At 48.4% G+C, this 21,685-nt stretch overlaps 1 protein-coding gene across 5 annotated transcripts; it reads left to right on the top strand.

Moving 5' to 3' along the window:
* The first annotated feature begins 47 nt into the window (after nucleotides 1-47).
* LOC106844809 (cationic amino acid transporter 4-like) lies at nucleotides 48-21,489 on the top strand. 5 transcript variants are annotated; one of them, XM_070516202.1, is made up of 6 exons: nucleotides 52-245; nucleotides 13,427-14,443; nucleotides 14,910-15,031; nucleotides 15,499-15,550; nucleotides 15,807-15,915; nucleotides 16,016-17,566. In XM_070516202.1, exons 2-6 carry the CDS (start codon nucleotides 13,462-13,464, stop codon nucleotides 16,320-16,322), a joined length of 1,572 nt encoding a protein of 523 aa, XP_070372303.1. In that variant the 5' UTR covers nucleotides 52-245; nucleotides 13,427-13,461; the 3' UTR covers nucleotides 16,323-17,566. The 5 variants fall into 5 exon arrangements, with proteins under 5 accessions (XP_070372300.1, XP_044631673.2, XP_070372303.1 ...); XM_070516199.1 differs by lacking the exon at nucleotides 16,016-17,566 and adding an exon at nucleotides 18,534-21,489 and having other exon boundaries at nucleotides 48-245; nucleotides 14,910-15,550; XM_044775738.2 differs by having other exon boundaries at nucleotides 48-245; nucleotides 14,910-15,550; nucleotides 16,016-17,565.
* The last annotated feature ends 196 nt before the right edge of the window (nucleotides 21,490-21,685 follow it).

Here is a 21,685-nt window from a genome sequence, read left to right as displayed (position 1 = left end):
GCGTGAGCCCGTGTCTAAGGGGCACAGCTGCCCCCACTGCGCACGCGCAGTCAGAGTTAGTACCCATACCTAGCCTGCCTTGGTTTGGCGCCGCGCCTTTTAGGGTAACATCCCCCAACGGTTGCAGCGGATTTCCCGCTACGCCGGGGACGTGCCGCCTCGCGCACCTGATGATGACACTTCGGCGCCCAGAACCCGAACGGCGGACTCCATCCTTGAGGCGAGCGACGCTGCGGACCCCACAGGTGAGTGGCGGGACCGCCCCGCGTCCTGGCGGCCTCTGGAACCTTCGCCGGCGCCGTCTCGGTCCCCCGCGCGCCGGGGCTGGAACGGCGGGGAGCCAGGCCGGCAGCGCCCTCCTGCCGCCTCCGCGCCCCGCGGCGGGGCTCGGTTACCGCGCGGCGAGCGGCCGGAGGGCGGGAGCTCCGAGAGAGAGCGGAGCCTCGGGTCAGCCGGCGGTGGGGGCCCGCCCCAGCCCTCCTCCCGTGTGGCTCGAGTTCTCCGAGCCTCAGTTTCCCCGTCTGTAGGAGGGGACCCCGAGGCTCCCCCACAGGATGCTGGTGAGCCCGAGCCGGAGCGCGCTCGGCCCTCGGAGCGGCCGGGGGGAGGCCTGGCGCGGTCCTGGCCTGTACATGTTCGCGTGTTTAAATGCGGGTGTAAATGTGATGGTTACAGTACAGGTCAGCCTCTGTGTAGGCCGGCGCTCAGAGGTGGGATCAGTAATGACGTTTTTTAGGGAGTGTGGGAGACACGCCCCAGAGACACTAGCAGAGCTATATCTTGCTGGAAACTCCGCGGTGATTTTAAGTAAGTCTTGGCAGCGCTGTGCAAAGGAGTCGTTTACGGTGAGCTTTCAGGTTAGTGTAGAAGAGAGAACAAATCGAAAAATCGGGCGCATATTCACTTTGCAGCTGTTGCTGGTATTCTGGCTCCAGTCAAAACAGAAAGCGGGACTCAGACACACCACTGGCCCGATTAACCTAAAAATAAAGAACGAAAATGAGAGGCAGAGGTGTTTATTTTGGGCTCAAAGAATTGCAATTCAGGAAGCACAGATTCAGGTAGAAACCCAAATAGTGTCCCGCTAGGGAGTAGAAGTTAGGGGCTTTTAAAGGCACGGGGGAGGTTTGCATTACAAAGAATGTTAGTTGGGGTTCACAGCGGAAAGCTAATCTTGGCCAAAAATAATTGATTGCCAAGGCTAGCCAGAGGAAGGCAAATGTCTGACTCTGTGATGAGCTGCAGGTTTCTTCCAGTGTTACTCAGTTCAAAAGTTCATGTTCTGGGCCAGCTGGTGGTGTAGTGGTTAAGTTTGAGGGGCTGTTCCTTGGCCCCAGGTTCACAGGTTCTGATCCCTCGTGCAGACCTACACTAGTCATCAAGCCGTGCTGTGGCAACATCCCACATACAAAAATAGAGGAAGATTGGGACAGCGGTTAGCTCAAGGCCACTCTTCCTCGCCAAAAAAAAAAATATATATATATATATGTATATATATATATATATATTCATGTTCTCCATGAGGATGTGCATAAGACCCATTTCCTTAATGGCTTCCCAGCTCCATTTTAAAGCCCTTAGACATATATGACTCCATTTTATTTCACGTTTCACATTTTCCCGCTTTTGATTGAGGTTTTTCTCTGAAAGCATCACTGATCAACCATAGATTTGTTTAGTCCCACACTGCTGGGATGGACCTGTCCCAGAGAGTCATGTCCCACTTCAGGGGGAAATTAGTATATTTTTCCCAATGGTTACTCCAAGGAGTCAGCATCATAAGGGTTAGGCCATATTTGAGCAACAAGGAGGCGGTCTGAAAATGACTCTTGGGAATTTCATCCGGTTGCCTGAAGGTTCAGGTGCATAAGACTTATCCATCATTCAGTATGTTGAGTGACAATAATCTTGGTGTTTGGTGAAGTTCTGGAGCAGATCTGAGTGTGTAGTAGCATAAGAAGCTTAAATACAAGTACACATAGCAAAATGCTAATAATACTCATAAACAATATTTGAAGTCCTGGTCTCATCCAAGCACCTCTGCCTGACGGAAGCCAGCTGAAAACATCAACAGGGATCCAGAGGGCGTCATTGAAAGACATTGGACTGCAGTCATCTTGTGCACCTTTTATAATTTTTCCGAGTTCTAACTCAACATCATCAGAAGAGTTGATGCAGGTACAGCAGGAAGTGTTGTCTGTGACACAGATGCCACCCTGTTCTGTGAGGAGATCGTTGAGTGCCATTCGATTATCTAGTACAACCCATCCTTGGGAATCCAGGGATCATTGTTGTTGAGCTAGGGTTCAAGTGGTAGAATATTCCAGTGTATCGATGGTTAGGGATACATTTTTTTATCAACAGATTGTAATGGACAACGTCAATCCAAAGGACAGAGCCTTTGGCAGTAGTAATCAATGGAGAGTGGTTGGGGTGTAAAAAGGGGGTCTCCAAGTCTCACCTAGACCTATGAGATTGTGGTTGGGTTCCTTCTATAACAAGAGCTTGAAATAGAATACTGTGGTGTCCTAAAAGGCATTTTCCTGCCGTATGCCAGCTTATGAATCTAGACATTCATAAGCCCAGTGTTTCCCATAATAATCACACACAAAGATGTACCCAAAAGGGGCACATAGAATACAATGCCTTCTAGCTCTGTAGCAGTGTCAGTGGTCAGGAACACTTCGTAAAGTCCTTTCCAGTGGGGCTCCAGGGCTGTCTTCCTCTGATGATGCTTCTAGCGTATCCAGTCACCAGGCTCTAGACAGTGACCAACAGCATCCTTTAAATTGGAATCTGGGAAAGAGTCTTTAACCTGTTGGTGATGGGAATGAGCATAAGACCATAGAGACTCACAGTAGCTGGTCATACGCACATAGGGCAATGGGGGAGCAGCAGAAGGCTGTGTGCCAGCAGATGCTGATCTGCTGGTGACTGTCTCATGGAGTTAACTCATATTTTCCAAAGAGGGCACAGCCAACAGTCGGCAAGACCCAAGGCAATGCCTTAGGCCAGGGGAGTCCGGTCCATGGTATATAACAAACCTCAAAGACAATTAACAGGACTAGAATCTAATTTGTATAAGGGTGCACACATAATTTTTCCCTCTACAATTATCCTCAATTTTTTTTTTTGCCAAAGATAATCATGGCAAAACTAATTTGTTGTTATTAAAAACCTGGCCTGATTTTTTATAAAAGTGAAAATAAGAATGCTTACTGAGACTCTCTGAATTCTGGAGGGATCAGGTAGGGAGAAAAAAGTCAGTGTTTCATCTTTGTTCACAAAGGTTTGTCTTACCAAATTGTTGACAGATTAAGAGAAAACGTTTCTTTAAATCTGGAAAAATAAAACATTAGAGCATCTTTCTCAGCTCATGTAGTCCTGTGTAATTTAATATTTCTTTGCTTGAATCCCTTTTTCCATTAGTTTTCTTGATTTGCCTCGTGATTGAGGGTGATAGGGTCAGTGATAATCCCAAGAAGTTTGCAGAATTTTTGTTAAGGTTCCTATGATTGCCCACTGAAGTGGGTGCCTTTGTCACTGGAGGTTGTGGAATGTACATCCCAAGGGGAAAGCACATGTTCTAGCAGTTTCTTTACCATCATGAGGGCATCAGCTTTGTGGCAAAGGAGAGGCTGTAACCCATCCAGAAAACACATACAATAACAAGAACATATTGATGAGTCATAGGAAGTGGCAGTTGAATGAAGTGCAGCTGCAGGTGCTCAAAGGAGCCGGAGGGAGGAGTTGTGAGGCCTCTGGGAGAGAAGTAGTTTTTTCCTATGGGGGGTGAGGCAATGTGAAAACTGAAAAATGGGATTTGCCGGACAGCCGGGAAGAGCCCAGCAGCTGTCTTGGGTTTTCCATAGCCCTGACCGTTGAATTTACAGCCATTGTTTACCCACCTTCATTTCCCTGATTCAGGAGCAGACTGTCCCCATATTGTAAAGATGTCAGGATGGCAGAAGTCTGGCAGTGAGGGACTATTCTTTGCAGAGGCAGAATGGACTTCATCCACATGTGCCAATCTTTGTAGATTCTGTGGTTGCTGCCTTTGCATGAAAGTCAGCTAAGGAGCTTTCCTGATGTTTAGTGTGAGCCTCAATTCTGATGACAGACAGCATTTTATCCCAGGACATGTTAGACTCCCAGGAATTTCATGGAATTTCTGGAACTCATAACATATACTTGTAGAGACATAACATAAAGAAGGCTTAATTGTTTGTTTGACAATGTTTCCCATGTAATTTAACATATCGGATAAGCCTAATTAGTTTAATATCTTTCTTTTTAAAAGGAGAGAAAACCAATCTTTTGACATGTTTCAAGGATCCTTTGAAAAATCCCAATGTTAGCTAGAGGTCAAAAAGACTTCATTTAGAATCTGATTTGAGGAAGTTTGTCAAAAATATCAAAGAAGGTCTTAAGATACTTGCCTAAATAGGATCACACATCACTATGAAACTTAATATTTAGTTATCTTATTAACCAAGATGGCAGAAAAGATTTCAAAGACAAATATAGAAGGTTACATAGCTGCAAAAGCTTAGCTCTCTAGAGTAGGAAAGACTCAGCGTTTAACATAAAGCACAGGAAATTGTTTTGATAAAACACAAAATCCCTGCCTTTTAGGCAGAGTACTCAAAGGGAAAGAAAAACTTTTCATCATCTCTTAATCAGGAGTAGATTAAAAACCCAAGAAACCTTGTCCTTATAACAAGCACAGAGAGAAAACCAAATTCTAATTTTGCACCAGCTTATTTTTGATATTAAAACTCATTTACTTAATTCAACTCATTCCAATCTTATCCAGCTCGACCTCACACAAGACTCTTTGCTCAGGGTTCCTCTTCCACAAACTTTCTTTTTTACATTCAGAATTTGCCCTTTCTTTCCCATAACAGTGTTAGTTTAGGACAAATTTACTTTCTTAACAAAAATATCTCCATTTCTTATACCTTCTTTTACTGAAAACATACATTTTCTCATAGCATAAGTTTTTTAGACCCAAACATCTTTTAGTTTTTCTGTAAGAAGAAGCCAAAAGTAGATAAACTCCTGTTCAGTAGTTAACAGTTTCATGTTTTATCTTTTCTGAAAATCTGTTGTATCTTTTCCAGATATTTAATGAATTTTCCATCATTTACTTTCCTTTAGCAAAACTCTAAGGTTTCAAGTTACCAAAAGATTTGGGGAAGCTATTTTAAAGTACACATACCATAAAACATAATTATTGTACTTAAAACTCCTTATTTCATTAACATCTATGTAATTCATTTATTCTTAACAATCATAGTTAGATTATTCATGAAAACTTTATGAGACATTAAGGCAGTTAGCTATCAATTTAAGTTAATTTTTCTTGCTAACAAAGCTTGTAACAGTGATAATGAGCTTATCTGATTAATAACCTAGATAGAATAAAAGTTGTATGTTTCCATTATATCCAGTGCTGGTAACGCTGAAGACATGCCTGTTTTCATTAAACCAACAAACTTAAACAAGCTTTTATTGACCAAAGATTATTTTATATCATGTTAACTTGAAAAGCATTTGGGTTAGTTTCCATTATATTTAGAAATAATTTATATAAGCTGTGACTTGAAGTTCATTAAATAGAACTCTTTTTAGAAGTTAATTTTGTTAATACCATCTGGAGGTAGAACCCTTCCACACATATATAATGTACATACATGTATATAGACCGACACAGAGATCTTAAAGCTTTCATTTAAAAAATTTTAGCTGGGCAGGCTGGCCCAGTGGCATAGTGGTTAATTGTGCACACTCTGCTTTGGCGACCCAGGGTTTGCGGGTTCAGTTCCTGGGCGTGGACCTACCCACTGCTTATCTAGCCATCCTGTGGCAGGCATCCCACATATAAAGTAGAGGAAGATGGGCACAGATGTTAGCTCAGGGCCAATCTTCCTCAGCAAAAGGAGGAGTATTGGTGCGGAAGTTAGCTCAGGGCTAATCTGCCTCAAAAAAAAAATTTTTAGCTGTGAATCAGGTACAATACAAAACAGTAGTTTACAATAATTACATATAATAAAAACGTACATACATAAAAACATAATTACAAATAATTATGTCTCTAGAAGATGGAACAATTTAAGATTACCTGTTTAAAAGTTATGTTGTTGTTGTTAATATTTGTGGAGAAGACTTTTAAGATGAGGTTTTTTTCTTTTGTCTTGCTCTGTGTCTTGAGAGCTTGGCTTTATGACCTCTGGTCTCTGTCATCTGGAGCATGCGTGTCCCAGTGTACATCTTGGTGGCCAGTTGAGTAGACCACGGTTCTGAGATGTACTCTCTTTGTCTGGCTTTATCAGCTCTCAGGGGAGTTGGTCAGGAGGCGTCCCAGACCACTGGGGGCCTTTGTCGTCTCAACTTTCATTGCTTGTTAGTGCACCACCACCTGTGCAGCGGAAGCCTTTGCTTTCTTGGGCTATTTTTGGAAGTGAACTTTCTGGATCTTGTGAGGGCTGCTTCTTTTTTTAATTTTATTTACTTATTTTTTTTCTTTTTTTCCCCAAAGCCCCCTGGTACATAGTTGGGTATTTTTAGTTGTGGGTTCTTCTAGTTGTGGCATGTGGGATGCCACCCCAGCATGGCTTGATGAGCAGTGCCATGTCTGTGCCCAGGATTTGTCCTGGCAAAACCCTGGGCCGTCAAAACAGAACGTGCGAACTTAACCCCTTGGCCACAGGGGATTGGAAAAAGGACGAGTGAACTTTGAACCGCCTTCCAGAGCCATATCTCTGGCCCTGCAGGGATGTGCAAGACAAAGATGGTTGTTTCCAGTTCCCCAAAGAGCTGGTTTACAGTCTGAATGATAAAAGAGTTTGACCTACCCTTTCAGCTACATTTTTCCAATTGCTTCTTTATATCGGGGAGATTTTTAATTTAAAATGTTTATCAAAAGATTTTTATGTTCTAAAACTTTAGGGCAATGTATCACACCTTTAAAAAGTCTGCCCCTAGGCAGATTGAACCCCTAGGGCTGCTTCTTTTTCACTCTCTTTTGAGGACACCTCTTGTGTCCATAGTTAAACCATAAATGCTTCTTGGTTTGAGTTGCTGTTAAGATCCTGCTCATCAGTGGTCAGAGGATGGATCCATAAATTGGAAAAACTTCTAAATTGGAAATAATTTTAGAGAGCTCTCATAATGACTAATCTTAAGAATTTAATCAAAATTGGAGTCTCAGCTTCTTCTTGTGTCTTTACAGATGCTAATGAAAGCTCCACGCCCCCAGAGTAAATTGGTCTAGAGTTGAATTGTGCACTTAAGGAAAGGGGCCTTTTTAAACACCTTGTGCAGACTTTTTAAAGGTGTGATACATTGCCCTAAAGTTTTAGAACATAAAAATCTTTTGATAAACATCTTAAATTAAAAATCTCCCCGATATAAAGAAGCAATTGGAAAAATGTAGCTGAAAGGGTAGGTCAAACTCTTTTATCATTCAGACTGTAAACCAGCTCTTTGAGGAACTGGAAACAACCATCTTTGTCTTGCACATCCCTGCAGGGCCAGAGATATGGCTCTGGAAGGCGGTTCAAAGTTCACTTGTCCTTTTTCCAATCCCCAAATCCTCCCTTGTTCCTCTCCAAATGCTCCCAGATATTGGGAGGTTAGAAACTGGTAAGGCAAATATGCCCCAGAAATTGTATCATGGAGAAAATGTGAGCAGTTTCTCTTTGTCTCTGTGATGTAGTTGGACAAGTAGATCAATCTATAATGTCATTTAAGTTACAGCCCAATTTCTGAAGAATTAAAAGCAACTGTCATAAAAAAAAAATCCTTGCAAGACTGGAAATGCAGCTCTAGAGGCAGTTCAGATTCCACTCATGTCCCTTATCTCAAAGGGCTGACAAATTTTCTGGGAAATATCTAGCCCATCACCAATTCCTAAAAGTGAAGGGGAAAAAAACGGAAAAAGGAAAGAAAAATAGCCATAAGAGCACTCTCACCAAAAATTTAGCATCTTGAGTGTCTTCTCCACAAATATTAGTAAAAAGCTTAAAACGAAATTTGGATTCATATCTAGGGAGAGTTGGATTACTGTATCTGATTCATGTCAGTAATTTTAAAACAAATGCTGTGGAGTCTCTGTGTGTGTATGTCTATATGTTTATATGTGTATGTGACGTCGCACCTCCTGATGGTATAGTTTCTAAGGAGCTCTATTCAATTGGCTTCAAGTAAGCACTTATATAAATTATTTCTAAATGTAATAGAAACTAACCCAAATGTCTTTCAAGTTAACATGATAAAAAATAATTTTTGGTAAATGAAAGCTTATTTAAGAATTTTGATTTGCTTAAAATGGACATGTCCTGACAGTTATCAGCATTGGATATGATGCACACATGCAGTCTTTTTTTTTTTTTTTTTTTTTGAGGAAGATTAGCCCTGAGCTAACTACTTCCAATCCTCTTTTTGCTGAGGAAGACTGGCCCTGAGCTAACATCCAAGCCCATCTTCCTCTACTTTATATGTGGGACGCCTACCACAGCATGGCTTTTGCCAAGCAGTGCCATGTCCACACCCAGGATCCGAACTGGCAAACCCTGGGCCACTGAGAAGCAGAAAGTGCGCACTTAACTGCTGTGCCACTGGGCTGGCCCCAAGAATGGAAATATTTTTGTTTGTTTTGTTAAGAAAGATAAATTTGTCCTGAAGTACTAGAAGGGAAGAAAGAAAGCATGGGACAAATTCTGAATGTAACAAAGAAAATTATAGAAAGTTTGTGGAAGAGGAACCCTGAGGAAAGAATTTTGCGTGGTAACACCTGGGGAAGAAAGCCTATTAAAAAAAAAAATGTTCTATCAGGCTCTGAATATCAGCTTTTAATTTAGCCAATTTTTGACCCTTGAGCTACCAAAAAAAACAACCCCCAGAAATCCTTATAAATATCTTGTTAGTTTTCAGCCACAACAAACAGTAAATATTTCTGGCAATATTAATAACCTCACTGATTCTAATTTTAGTTTCCCCTAGGCTGTTTAAGAGAATAACATAGAAGTTTACAGGAAAACCCTCAGAGACTCATCAACTCCGGAAGGGTCCCCCCCGGGGGGCCCTCCTGCAAGAGTAGATAAGAGGGTGTCAGTAGAGCCACTAACTTGGTGGACTTCTGTTTACGGTTGTGTAGTCTTTTCTTTTAGGTCCCTCTTAGAGCTTTAATTTTTCATTGGCTTTTTGCAATAAAACTTTCAATGAAGCTATTTTAGAATTTTGAACCCTTGCTTTTAAGTGCACCTTTGAAATGATCTTATGTCATTAGAATGTTTCCTCTGCTGCCATTGTGATTTTAAATCATCCTTAGTAATTTTGGTTCCATTGAGAGAGAAAGGTACAAGAGAAGGGACCATAGTTCTTAAACATAAGACCAGCTGGAATTTTTGAGGGAGAAACTTTCAGGAAACTTTAGAAAATGAAAGTCTCGAGTAAAAGAAAAGCACACAGACAGGAATTGTTACCACACAAAATTGGGGTTCTCTGCCCCATGCGCATAAGCAAGCCAATTAATTATGGCATCAGCCTTTGGAAAAGAGATCAGCTTTATTCTGTGAGATTGATCTGCAGGGAGACTGGGGGCTTGTGCCCTCAGATCTTGTTACTGCACGATCTGCTGATCTGCTCACAGCAAGACAAAAGCCAGTTGTCAAGAGGTGGGGCCAGCCCCATGGCGGAGTGGTTAAATTCACGTACTCCACTTCAGCAGCCCAGGGTTTCACTGGTTTGGATCCTGGGCACGGACCTAGCACTGCTCATCAGGCCATGCTGAGGCAGCATCCCACATAGCACAACCAGAAGGACCTACAACTAGAATATACAACTATGCACTGGGGGGCTTTGGGGAGAAGAAGAAGAAGAAGAAAAAAAGAAGAAGATTGGCATAGATGTTAGCTCAGGGCCAATCTTTAAAAAAAAAAAAACAAAAACCAGGGCATCCTCGCTTAAAAAAAAAAGAGACAAGATGGTGGCAGAGAAAGGGCATTTTACTACAGCTTGTTAACAGGGCAGAAGATGGCCGACTGATGCCCAAAAGAACCATCTTCAAGGGGGCACAGTCTTGAAGCAGTTATATAGGCCAGTGGGTTACAGGGGAGGGGTTAGGAATGTTGACCTTCTGGTGTTACCGACTGGGAGTAGCCACACAAGATAGACTCTCTGTCTGGGGTCATCACTAAGGGACTCCAAAGAACAAAGTTATTGTCTTATTGCAGCTGGGAGGTACCTGCACAAGCAGGGGTCATAAAATCTACAGAGCAGGAAGATCTCCTGGGGGGTGCATATCCAGCTGGGTTAGTTAGTCAGAGGTCATTCAAAGTTACACTATGGTTTCTTCTCTACAATATGGCTTCCCTTATGTCAACCTTGGGATGAGCCAGTATCACTCTGTCTCCCCACTACAGGATTTGGGGTGAAATTTAAGAGGTTAGGGAGAATAAGCTGGCATGTGGAAACGCTGGTGGGACAGGCTTTGATTGGTGAGCTTCAAGCATTTATGGTAAGGTTTTAAAAATTTATGACAGGGTTCTAAACATTTTTGCTGGGGTTCTAAACATTTTTGATGAAGTGGGGAAGGAATTTTAACAGCAGATCTTCAGGAATGAGGGACCCCTTGCTTCTGATAAGTCTGACTTTCAACTTCTGGTCGTGCCCCTATCCTTGGGTTCTGTGGGAAGGAGGATCTTTGGTTCTGAGGTCGTTGCAGGTCACCATTTCTTCTTTTGTACATGCCCTGGCTATGTGACTTTGCAGATTTTCTGAAAGGCAATTCTTTATCACTCTGTTGCTAAGAGATGGGCTCAGTTGAGCTGGTCCTGGAGGGCCCACAGTTACAGAATGACAACAGAGAAATCCCTCAATTTAGTGAGGGTGCTCACCTCTCAAAGAAGAAACTTGCTGAGGAGTGCCATCCTGTGGCAGTGGCCTCCACACCAGACTGAGACAGTCATCTCCTAGAAGGTCACCCCAATCCCAAAAAAAGCACTGACTTCAACCAAATGGAGGGAGGTCAGAACCTGAGAGGACCTCCAATTGGAAGGGTCGGTGATCCATGGAAACGGTGAGCCCCACATGGCTCATGTGTCTACCGTACCCAGTTCCAGGGGAGGCCGGTCCACGAAGGTGAGATCACTTCAACTTCCACTTTATTGACACCATGTATGTTAACATAAAAATAGAGCCAAAATGAGGGGCAGAGAGGCGCTTATTTGGGGATCAGAGAATTGCAATTCGGGGACCACAGACTCAGGTAGAAACCCAAATAGTGTCCCTGTAGGGAGTAAAAGTCAGGGACTTTTAAAGGCACAGAAGGGAGGTTTGCATTACTAAAAATGTTGATTAGGGTTGGGAGCAGATAGCTAATCTTGGCTAAAAAATAAGTGACTGCTAAGGCTGGCTGGAGGGAAGCAAACCTCCGTCACTGTGACGAGCTGCAGGAGTCTTGCAGCATCACCCAGTTCAGAGGTTCAGGTTCTGTTCCATGAGGACGTGCATAAGACCCGTCTCCTTCGTGGCTTCCCAGCTCCATTTTAGAGCCCTTAGACATAAGAGACTCTGTCTTCTTGCACATTTCATATCCTCAATCAGGTAAAGCACAAGGGGCCAGCCTGGGAGAAACAGTGGTCCCCGACTTCTTACTCTGCTCCTCTGTTCACCAGGCTTCATCTCCCTCAGGTGCTCAGCCCTTTGGCCCCTGGAATTCTTTCTTGGAAAGGGTTTGGTGCTTTATCTTTTATTTTCACAACAACTTTATTCACACACCATAATACTCACCAACTGAAAATGTACACTTGAGTGAGTTTTAGTACATCCACAGAATTGTGCAGCCGTGACTGGGATCTAATTTCACAACGTTTTCCTCACCGCGAAAGGAAAGTCTGTATCCATTAGCAGTCACTTCCCATTCCCCCTCCCCCATCCCCTGGCCACCACTAATCTACTCTCTGTCTCTATGGATTTGCCTGTTCTGGACATCTCATATCAATGAAATCAGACAATATGTTGTCTTTTGTAACTGGCTCCTTTCACTTAACACAGTGTTCTCAAGATTCATCAGGGGCCGGCCCCGTGTCCGAGTGGTTAAGTTCGCACACTCTGCTTCGGTGGCCTGGGGTTTCACTGATTCGGATCCTGGACGCAGACATGGCACCACTCATCAGGTCATGCTGAGGCGGCATCCCACATAGCACAACCAGAGGCGCTCACAACTAGGATATACAGCTATGTACTGGGGGGCTTTGGGGAGAATAAAAAAAAAAAAAAGATTGGCAACAGTTGTTAGCTCAGGTTCCACTCTTTAAAAAAAAAGAAATTCATTAATGTCGTATCACTGCTTTATTCATTCTTATGGACAAGTAATATTCCGTTGTATGGACAGTTCACATTTTATTTATCCATTGTGAGTAAATGGACATTTGGATGGTTTCTACTTTGGAGCTACTATGAGTAATGCTGCTATGAAAATCCATGCACAAATTTTTGTGTGAACACATATTTTCACGTCTTGGGTACACACCTAGAGACAGAATGGCTGGATCATACAGTAACTTTATGTTTGGCATTTTAAGGAACTGCCCAATGTTTTTCCAAAACAGCTGCGCTATCTTACCTTCCCACCAGCAGTGTATGAGGGTTCTAATCACTCCACATCATCTTCAACACTTGTTCTTCTCTGGCTTTTGGCTGTAGCCACCCTAGGGGGTGCATCGCACTGTGGTTTTGATGTCCATTTCCCTAATGACTAATGATGTCAAGAATTTTCCCATGTGCTTCTTGGACATTTGTATATCTTCTTTGGAGAAACGTCTGTTCAGGGATAGGAGCACGGAGGAAGTGGCTCAGGCAGTGGTGCAGCAGCAGCAGCATGTCAGGGTACACGCGCAGGACGTAGGACCCAGGGTGCCCCCCCACTCCCAGCGGGGTGCACTGATACAGCTGCCCAGCGGGACAGGGCATGGGGGGATGAATGCTGCTGTCTGAGGCCAGGTGGCCATCTGGGCTATGCCCAGGGCCACAGAGGAGCTCCTGTTCTGGGTCCTGGAGCCCTGGCACAGCTTCTGGGAAGCCTCAGGTTTCCACCCTGCTCTGGGATCCCAGACCACTGGAGCAGTTACTAGCTGGGTTCCCTGGGGCTGCCCCCTACCCACCCTCAGGGCCCGTCCCAAACACCCCAATCAGGCTCCACTAGGCTCCCTCCCTTGCCTGGGTGGCAGGCCAAGGGGATCTCCATGCTTCCCGGTGACCTCCTGCCCACCCTGTTGGCAGACCCAGAACCCTGCTTCCTCCCAGCCCTCCAGCCAGCCAGTAGTTCCAGGCTTGGATCCCCCGGGCAGGGTCAGAGCAAGGACTGAAGACTTGTCAGGACCCTTATGAGCATCCTGTCATTCCGCTCTGGCCCTCGTAGGTACCGGCAGCTGGTGCTCCTCTCAGCCGCCCACCATGGCCCGGGGGCTGCCCAGCACCGCCAGCCTGGCGCGCTTCTGGCAGAAGCTGAACCGGCTGAAGACACTGAAGGAGTCCACCACAGAGACATCGCTGCAGCGCCACCTGACCACACTGGACCTGACCCTGCTGGGTGTGGGTGGCATGGTGGGCTCGGGCCTCTATGTACTCACAGGCACCGTAGCCAAGGAGATGGCTGGCCCTGCATTGCTCATGTCCTTCTGTGTGGCCACTCTGGCCTCCCTGCTAGCAGCTCTATGCCACACGGAGTTTGGGGCACGTGTGCCCCGCGCAGGCTCTGCCTACCTGTTTACTTACATGTCCATGGGTGAGCTGTGGGCCTTCCTCATTGGCTGGAATGTGCTTCTTGAGTACCTCGTTGGTGGCACCGTCATGGCCCGCGCCTGGAGTGGCTACCTGGATGCCATCTTCAGCCACCGCATCCGCAGCTTCACCGTGGCCCATGTGGGCATCTGGCAAGTGCCCTTCCTGGCCCAGTACCCGGACTTCTTGGCTTCTGGTATCACACTTTTGGCCTCTGCATTGATCTCCTGTAGATGCCGCATCTATTCCTGGCTCAACCATATCTTCCTTGCTGTCAGCCTGGTCGTCATCCTCTTCATCATCATCCTGGGGTTTGTCCTGGCCCGCCCGCACAACTGGAGCACTGAGGAGGGCGGCTTTGCGCCCTTCGGTTTCTCTGGTGTCATGGCCGGTGCCGCCACCTGCTTCTATGCTTTCGTGGGCTTTGATATCATTGCAGTCTCCTGCGAGGAGGCCCAGAACCCAAAGCGGGCCGTGCCTATGGCCATCACCATCTCACTTGGCCTGGTGGCTGGTGGCTATATCCTTGTCTCCATTGTCCTCACCCTCATTGTGCCATGGCACAGCCTGGACCCTGACTCAGCACTCGCTGATGCCTTCTACCAGCGGGGCTACAACTGGGCAGGCTTGATTGTGGCAGCTGGCTCCGTCTGCGGTAAGGGGTCCTTCCGGGCAAGGAGGGAGGGGACAGGGTGGTGGGACCCTGCCCTAAGCCTCCCCGGGAACACACCTCCTTCTGGGCCTGCGTTCTCAGTTGCATCCTGGGTCCAGGAAGGTGATAATGATTAGACTCTCCACCCAGCATTGTTGGGAGGGACCTAATCACTGCCCCTCCCAATTGTACACAGAATGTCAGTTCTGGCATGTGCTGCCAGGTCCTTGCCTGGTGGAGGGACTCAGCCCTCATCAGATTCTCCAGTGGGTCTGTCACCTAAACTGGGCTGTCGCATTCCTGGGTGGCGAGGGGGAACAGTTCAGCACCCCACATATACTCAGGCTCACTCTGAGAGCCCAGATAGACTCATGCCCCTGTTCCCAAGGGACCACCCATGCCCTGGTCCCCAGCAGTGGCCCAAGGGGCCTGTCCACCATGCTGACCAGTCTCCCACCCTCTGCCACAGCCATGAACACTCTCCTCCTCAACGACCTCTTTTACCTGCCACGCATGGTCCATGCCATGGCCGCCGATGGGCTCTTCTTCCAGGTGTTTACCTACATGCACCCCCAGACGCAGGTGCCCATGGTGAGCATCCTGGTGTTCGGGGTCCTCATGGCTTTCCTGGCGCTGCTGCTGGACCTCCAGGCACTGGTCCATTTCTTGTCCCTGGGAACACTGCTGGACTATACCTTCGTGGCCACCAGCATTATAGTGCTACGCTTCCAAAAGACCCCTCCATCTAGTTCCCTGGGCCCAGTCAGCCCTGGCCCTGTGGCTGAGGGGTATGAGGACTCCTCAGGACACAGACGGCTGGAGGACACTGAGCACCCCTCAGCCCCTGAGCCCGGGCAGCTGCGACCAGCCCTGAGGCCCTTCCTTGGCTTCATGAGTGGGTGCAGACCTGGAGTCGCCGTGGCCTGGGCACTCTGTGTCCTGGTGGTCTCAGCCATCATTCTGGACTGCGGGCTGATCTTTGGGGACTCGGCCCTGCACCTCCCACCCTGGGGCCACACCCTGCTGCTCCTGCTCAGCTCTGTCCTGTTTCTGCTCAGTCTCCTCGTCCTGGGGGCCCACCAGCAACAGCACCGGGAGGACACCTTTCAGGTAATTCCTCCAGCCAGCACCCCTCACTCTCAGCCCAGCCGCCTCCCTTCGCCCCTTCCTCTTCTGCTGTGGCAGGATGCACCAGGGTCAAGGGGCGGGGAAAGCCAGTACTCCATCCCCCTCTTTCTGCATAGCAAGTGGGCCCTTGATTCCAGAATCCCCAGAGGCAGAGAAAGGCTCCATGGACTCCTGAGAAATCAGGCCCCAGGCCAGCAGCCCTTCCCTGCATCCCAGCAGCCCTGCCCTTGCCCCTCAGGTTCCCATGGTGCCCCTGACTCCAGCCCTGAGCATCCTCCTCAACATCTTCCTCATGCTGCAGATGAACTACCTGACCTGGCTGCGCTTGTCCGTCTGGCTACTGATCGGTGAGTGGGGGTCAGGCTGGGACCCTGGGTTGGCTGCAGGAGGAAGCAAGCAGGGAAGCTGGGCTGGGACCTGCCCCTCAGGCTTGTGCCACCCTTTCAGGACTTGTGGCGTATTTTGGCTATGGCATCAGGCACAGCAAGGAGAACCAGCAGGAGCTGCCAGGGTTGACTGCCACACAAGGCAGCCTGGAGGAGACGGTGCAGGCCCTACAGCCCCTCAACCAGGCCCCAGCCCAGGAGCCCAGTCAAATGGAGCAGGCTACCAGTCTATGAGGACCGCTGGGGGCCTGCCTGTCCTCCCCTACCTCCTCAGGAGGCTGGAGGGGATGGCAGCCCCTTCTATCTGGGGCAGCTTGGGTTTGCAGGCCTGCCCATGCCACGGGGTCCTCAGGATCACAGGAGCTTAGCACAGGTGGCGAACTTCAAATCATTTGAATGGGCTGTGGCCCGAACTTCCCTGCCTGAGACAGACCTGGGCTGAGCCTCCCTGACTGTGGCCATCGCCTCTTTCCACCCTTCTCCCCTGCCTCCCCACCCACCCCAACCTGGCCCCTACCTGCCTAGAGACCAGGACGTTGAAGGGGATCCTCTGCACCTGAGGCCTCCCTGAGTGAGTGGCTGTCCTGGGGGCAGGAGAGTCTACTGGCCTGCTCTGCCGACTCCTGGGCTGGCCCGGCCCTCACAGGCCTCATCTAACTCATCCATTGACTCCATCCACCCCCAGTTTGAGACTTGGGTCTCAGCCCTGTGTCACTGCTGAGGACACAGGGGACAAGCAAGCTGGGACCTGCCTCTCAGAAGCTCCCTGCCTGCTGAGGGGACAGGGACAGAAGGGTCCCTAAACAGACGCTGTCAGTGGGGTGGGGGCAGTGGGGGCAGGCCTGGGCTGTGGGGTCCAGAGAGGGGACTCACTCCCCTGGTAACCAGGGGCTTCCTGCCGGGAGACTGTCAGGCTGGTTTTCCAGGCGTCAGGAAGGAGTTCGAGGCAGAGACATAGGGCGGGGAGAGCACCGAGGGGAGGGGGCAGGGCGTGGGCAGGTCCAGCCCCACATGGTTGTGAAGAGCTGGGGAGGTCAGCTAAGCCAGGCCAGGCCAGCCCCAGCGAGCAGTGTCAAGCGGCATCCCCTCCAGGTCTGGTGGCTATGTGCATGTCTGCTTAGGAGACTCAAAGGTATGATGATACATGCAAGGCAAGATCCTTGAGTGCATCCTGGATCGGAAAATAAAAATAGGACTATTATTGGCACAGCTGGGGAAATTTAAATGTTAGATTTGTCTGCCAGTGATAAATTTCCTGAGTGTGACAAGAGGACAGCGGTCACCAGGGGAAGGTCCTTATTCTTAGGACAGCATTGAGAGGGGTGAGTGTCTGGATATCTGCCACTTGCTTTCCAGCAGTTTCCTTTGAAATCTAAATATACACAGCTCACTCCAGAGGACAGAGAAAGCAAATGGGACAAAATGGTAAAAAAAAAATAAATAAAAACAAACCTGGCGAAGCCAGATGAAGGCTATATGTGTTTTCACAGTACTAATCTTTGGAGTTTTCTATAGATTCTTGTAATTTTTCAGAAAAAACTTTAAGGGAAAAGTGAAAAATAAAGCCCCCTGTGGCGTGGAGGGAGATGTTGGAGGCAGGGTGGAGTGGAGGAGGGGCTGGGGTAGGGGGTCCCAGCTGCAGGAGGGGTGTGGGGACAGGTGGGGTGGAGGCCAAAGGGCTCAGGAGGGAGGCTGGACAGAGCCTGTGCTGGGGGACCTGGAGCTGAGAGCACCCCTCCTGCCCTGGGGCCCCCGTCACACACACAGCAGACCGTCCAAAGAGACGGACCAGGTGTGGTCTGTCCCGGCCGCCACAAGAGGACAGGTCGGGGAGGACTTGGCTGAGGAGCAGCAGGTGGGCAGTGGGGCCACACCTGAAGTTGTAGCTCCTCTCCTGCAGCTGGAAGGAGTCGGGGGGCCGGCAGTCAGAGCCCCTGGCGTCCAGGTCACAATCCCAGCAGTGGTGGATGCCCACAGCACCGCCTTGCACACAGCGCGTCACTGTTCCACCAGCCCAGGGAGCTCTCTCCCCGAGCCCTGCCAGATCCCTGCCCCCAACAGACCCACCACAATGCCAGGTCCTCAAAGATTCCTCCAGCCATGGTTGTGAGGTCCCCAAAGGGGAATTACAGGGCAGGAGGGCCTGAAGCGTGGGTCACAGGGCCCTTGCTTGAAATAGGTGGCATCCCAGGTCTCCAAGGCATTGGACCTGAGATAGGTGAGGTCAGGGGTCAGGCCCGGCAAGGGACAAGGAGGATCTGAGGCCAGCCAGGACCTGCCATGTTTACTTGGAGAGGTTGAACTTGCTGAAAGTGACAGGGTTTTTGATGAACAGCGTGAAGTTGTCAGCCTGGACCAGCAGGGGCTTCCTGCAGGTGGGGGGAGGTAAGGGGCAGGCTCTGCTGGTCCTGGGACCCTGCCCTGCGTGTCAGGGACACTTATACCGCCACAGTGTTGCTCTCCACGGGGCACCAGCCTTGGATCTCACAGGTCCTGTGGGTCCCATTGAACACCACACACTGGCCTGTGTTTATGCCTTGAAAACACAGGGGAAACTCCGGGCCCTTCAATCTCCACAGGGTCTGGGAAGGGAGTGGCAGGGGACTGTTGGCAGAAAGAAGAAATGCAGAGGCACCACCAGGCCTGTACGTTGGAGCCACCCGAGGTCCCAGCACCGCCCCCTGAACCCCCATCCCAGTGGAGGTGCCGGAAGACAGGGCCCTCAGTTACTGTGGCTGTGCATTCCTGTCTCCCCTTCAGGACAGTCCTCGTCAGCCCAGCAGCCCAAAAAGAAAAAAAGGAATTGGCAACAGATGTTAGCTGAGATACCAATCTTTACAAAAATATAAATAAATAAATAAACAAATAAATAATTTTTCCAGAGAGGAGATACAGCTGACTAAAGAAATGTAAACTTTAATGATCCAGGTGAGGTTGGTGATGAATTTATAATTAAGGCTTTCTGTTGAAAGCTAGGGATGAGTTTCCTGACCGCTTTGGTTAGTGTCTTGGTTAGATCGTCAGATGGAACCGGCCTTCAGACCCCTTGGCTCCCCAGCCCACACTTTGTAAATGAAGAAATTGGAGATTTCCCAGGTCACAGAGCTGACTGATCATCCGGGGGCTGAGGGAGTGGAATGCCACGTCAGGCCTCCTGGGAAACACATCCTGTGACATACAGGGTGTCTGGATTTAAGTGAGGCAAACGAGTAATATGGATTTGAAAATGGTGTGGTTGGCTGGATTCCAAAGCACTTCCCAGAGTGTTGATGAATTTTTCCTCTGGAGGAGTGAGTTCCTCGTCACTGGAGAGGTTCTTTCTGGAACTCAGTGCTTCCTTCTGGGATGCTGTGGAGGGATTGCTGGATTATGTCGATCTTTGATGCCCTGACGACTCTGAGATTTGGTGCTTGTATAGAAGACAACAGGACTTCAAGTTCTTGGGGTTGGGCATTAGAATTTAGGGTGGGCGGGACACCTTGAATTTCATTTGAGTTTCTCTCTGTATCATAAGGATGATGTGTCTACAGCTGAACAAGTGGTTAGTGTCCGTACACTAAGGTTCACAGCAGGAAAGAGGTGGTACTTTCAGAAATAGGTACTTTGTGCAGCATCTTTAGAAAGGAACTATTCATAAAGGAATGGGCAGAATTTCAGGAAAACACCAAAGGGCAGTGCAGTATCCCAGCATGTGTGATGTCTGGGAGCCATCACCTAGGCTTGAAGCAGTGAGGGGAGGGAGTGGTCACTGGAAGTTGACAGGGTAACTTCATGAGGAGCACTGACTGCTGAGAGTTGTGGCCTTGGTAAGGGGACTCCAACAACCCATGGCAGTTGGCCAGGGAGGGAGCACCCTGCCCACACTTTCTTCTGACCTCCCCCTCTCTTGCTGCTGCCTGACACTGGCCGAAGCAAGTGGAAGCCAGAGGGCAGGGCAGCCCTTTGATGCAGTCCACATGGGTCAGCCCCCGGGAGCCCAGAGCTGGATGGAGAACAGAGGATAGACCTAGTGGGAGACACACACAGTGACCACAGTGCTTGGGCCATGGTGACCCGTGTCCTAGTCCACTTTTCCTTCCCTGACTCCATCACCTTTTACCTTATTCCTTGGTCAGGACACAGTCAAAAACTGCTATATGCTTCAGGGAATTACATGACTAGCCATAATGTGGAGTTTACGATTGCCATTACATCACTTCTAAGTTTTAAAATAACCTAATTTTTGTATAGTAGCAAACCCTGCCCCTTTGCAGAGAATTCCCCTGTTCCCTGGCAGCTCAGCTCTTGGTCATAACTTAGGGGACCACAGTCATCATTTATTCAGTGGCATCTTTTAAACTTCCTTCCTGAGTCATCACACCGTAGATCTGTGGTGAGAGTTGTTTTTTTAACAGAATAGAAAATTTTTTGAAGGCTTTTTGTTCCCTTTTCTAAGTGGTAGAATTAGTGTGGGAAATGTAGGTTGGACTGGGAAACGTGGGCATTGTCAGGGCATTTGGGTAATTCATGTGGATCTTTGGGGAATTACTGTCAACTGATTGCCATCACTGAATCTTCCTTCATTCCATAAGGGTAGAAACTACACCCAATTTCAATGTCCTGTGCAGTGTTGGACTTAAAGAAAAACTATCATGAATCTTTTTGTGATGAAAATAGCAACATCTTTATTTCTCTCTTGGGAAGCCTAGAAATTCTGGCCTGAGTTTGCCTCAGACTGCAGTTTGTCCCCACCTTCCAGTGGATACGGGATGGACACCTTGCTGTCGCTCTCCAGCTTTGTCCAGTCCTGGGTCACTGAACCCTGTGGATTCTTCCCCTCAGGACTGTGCTTCCTGAGCCTTTTCATGCCTCCTCTGCCAGCTCAGACCCACCCAGCCTAGACTATGTAGTGTCTTGCCCTTACAGACAACATTTGCTGACCCTGGCTCCAGTTGACCCTGTGTGCTGCTGCCAAAACCTCTGGTCACATTGTCCCTTGGATCTGAAACTTGGAATGCCTCCCCTTTGGTCCCAGCCCTAGAACATCACCTACTTCCTCCTACTCAGTACACACATAGACCACCTCCTGGTACAGTGGGAGCAGCAGTCCTAGGACCTGTGACAATGTATCTGTCACCTACTCTGCACAGGCTGGCTCGTTAGGAGGGAAAGCAGGGGTACGATCTTCCCTCGTGATACAACCACAGCTGTGTACTCTGCATCTGTTGGGGTGGAAGACCCTTCAGCCAGAAATTAATCCCCATATTGTTGAAGCCTGTGGAGAAAATAACATATGAAGAATCTAGGGCAGTGTCCCTTTTGGAAGGAAGACGGTGCTGTCACCTGCACACTGATCACACCTTACAGTTGCTGGGAGACAGCCCTTCAGGCAGCTTAGGACCCAGCCAGGGCAGCTGACTCAGGCTCCTCTTTCCCTGTTTTCCTTGTCTGGAAACCAAAACCCTGCTCTCCTGGCACCTTGCCTGGCACCAAGAAGGGCTCAGACTGCAGGGTGAACCAAGTCTTCTCCTGGGTCACCAGAGGGGACCTGTGCATCGTCTGTTTCCATGATTCAGTCACCATTTCTGGGATTCACAGAAGCTTCACAGAGTGCTCTCTTCCCCCTTCTCTGGCAGGTGGGCATCGACTACCAGCCTCCCACCGTCATCCCTGGGGGAGAGCTGGCTATGGTGCAGTGGGCTGTTTGCATGCTGAGCAGAGATGACCACACAGGGGACCAAATGTGCCTGGG

Source organism: Equus asinus, chromosome 8 (genome assembly GCF_041296235.1).
Source record: "Equus asinus isolate D_3611 breed Donkey chromosome 8, EquAss-T2T_v2, whole genome shotgun sequence".
Classification (NCBI taxonomy): domain Eukaryota; kingdom Metazoa; phylum Chordata; class Mammalia; order Perissodactyla; family Equidae; genus Equus; species Equus asinus.
Note: the sequence above shows the minus strand (reverse complement) of the source record. Positions and strands in the feature narration are given on the sequence as shown.

Bases quoted from the DNA above. Each gene is read 5' to 3' on its own strand.
- LOC106844809 (XM_070516199.1), top strand. From the start codon at position 13,462: ATGGCCCGGGGGCTGCCCAGCACCGCCAGCCTGGCGCGCTTCTGGCAG. The intron at 14,444-14,909 runs GTAAGGGGTCCT...CCTCTGCCACAG, and splicing joins GGCAGCTGGCTCCGTCTGCG to CCATGAACACTCTCCTCCTC. The intron at 15,916-18,533 runs GTGAGTGGGGGT...CAATCTCCACAG, and splicing joins GTCCGTCTGGCTACTGATCG to GGTCTGGGAAGGGAGTGGCA.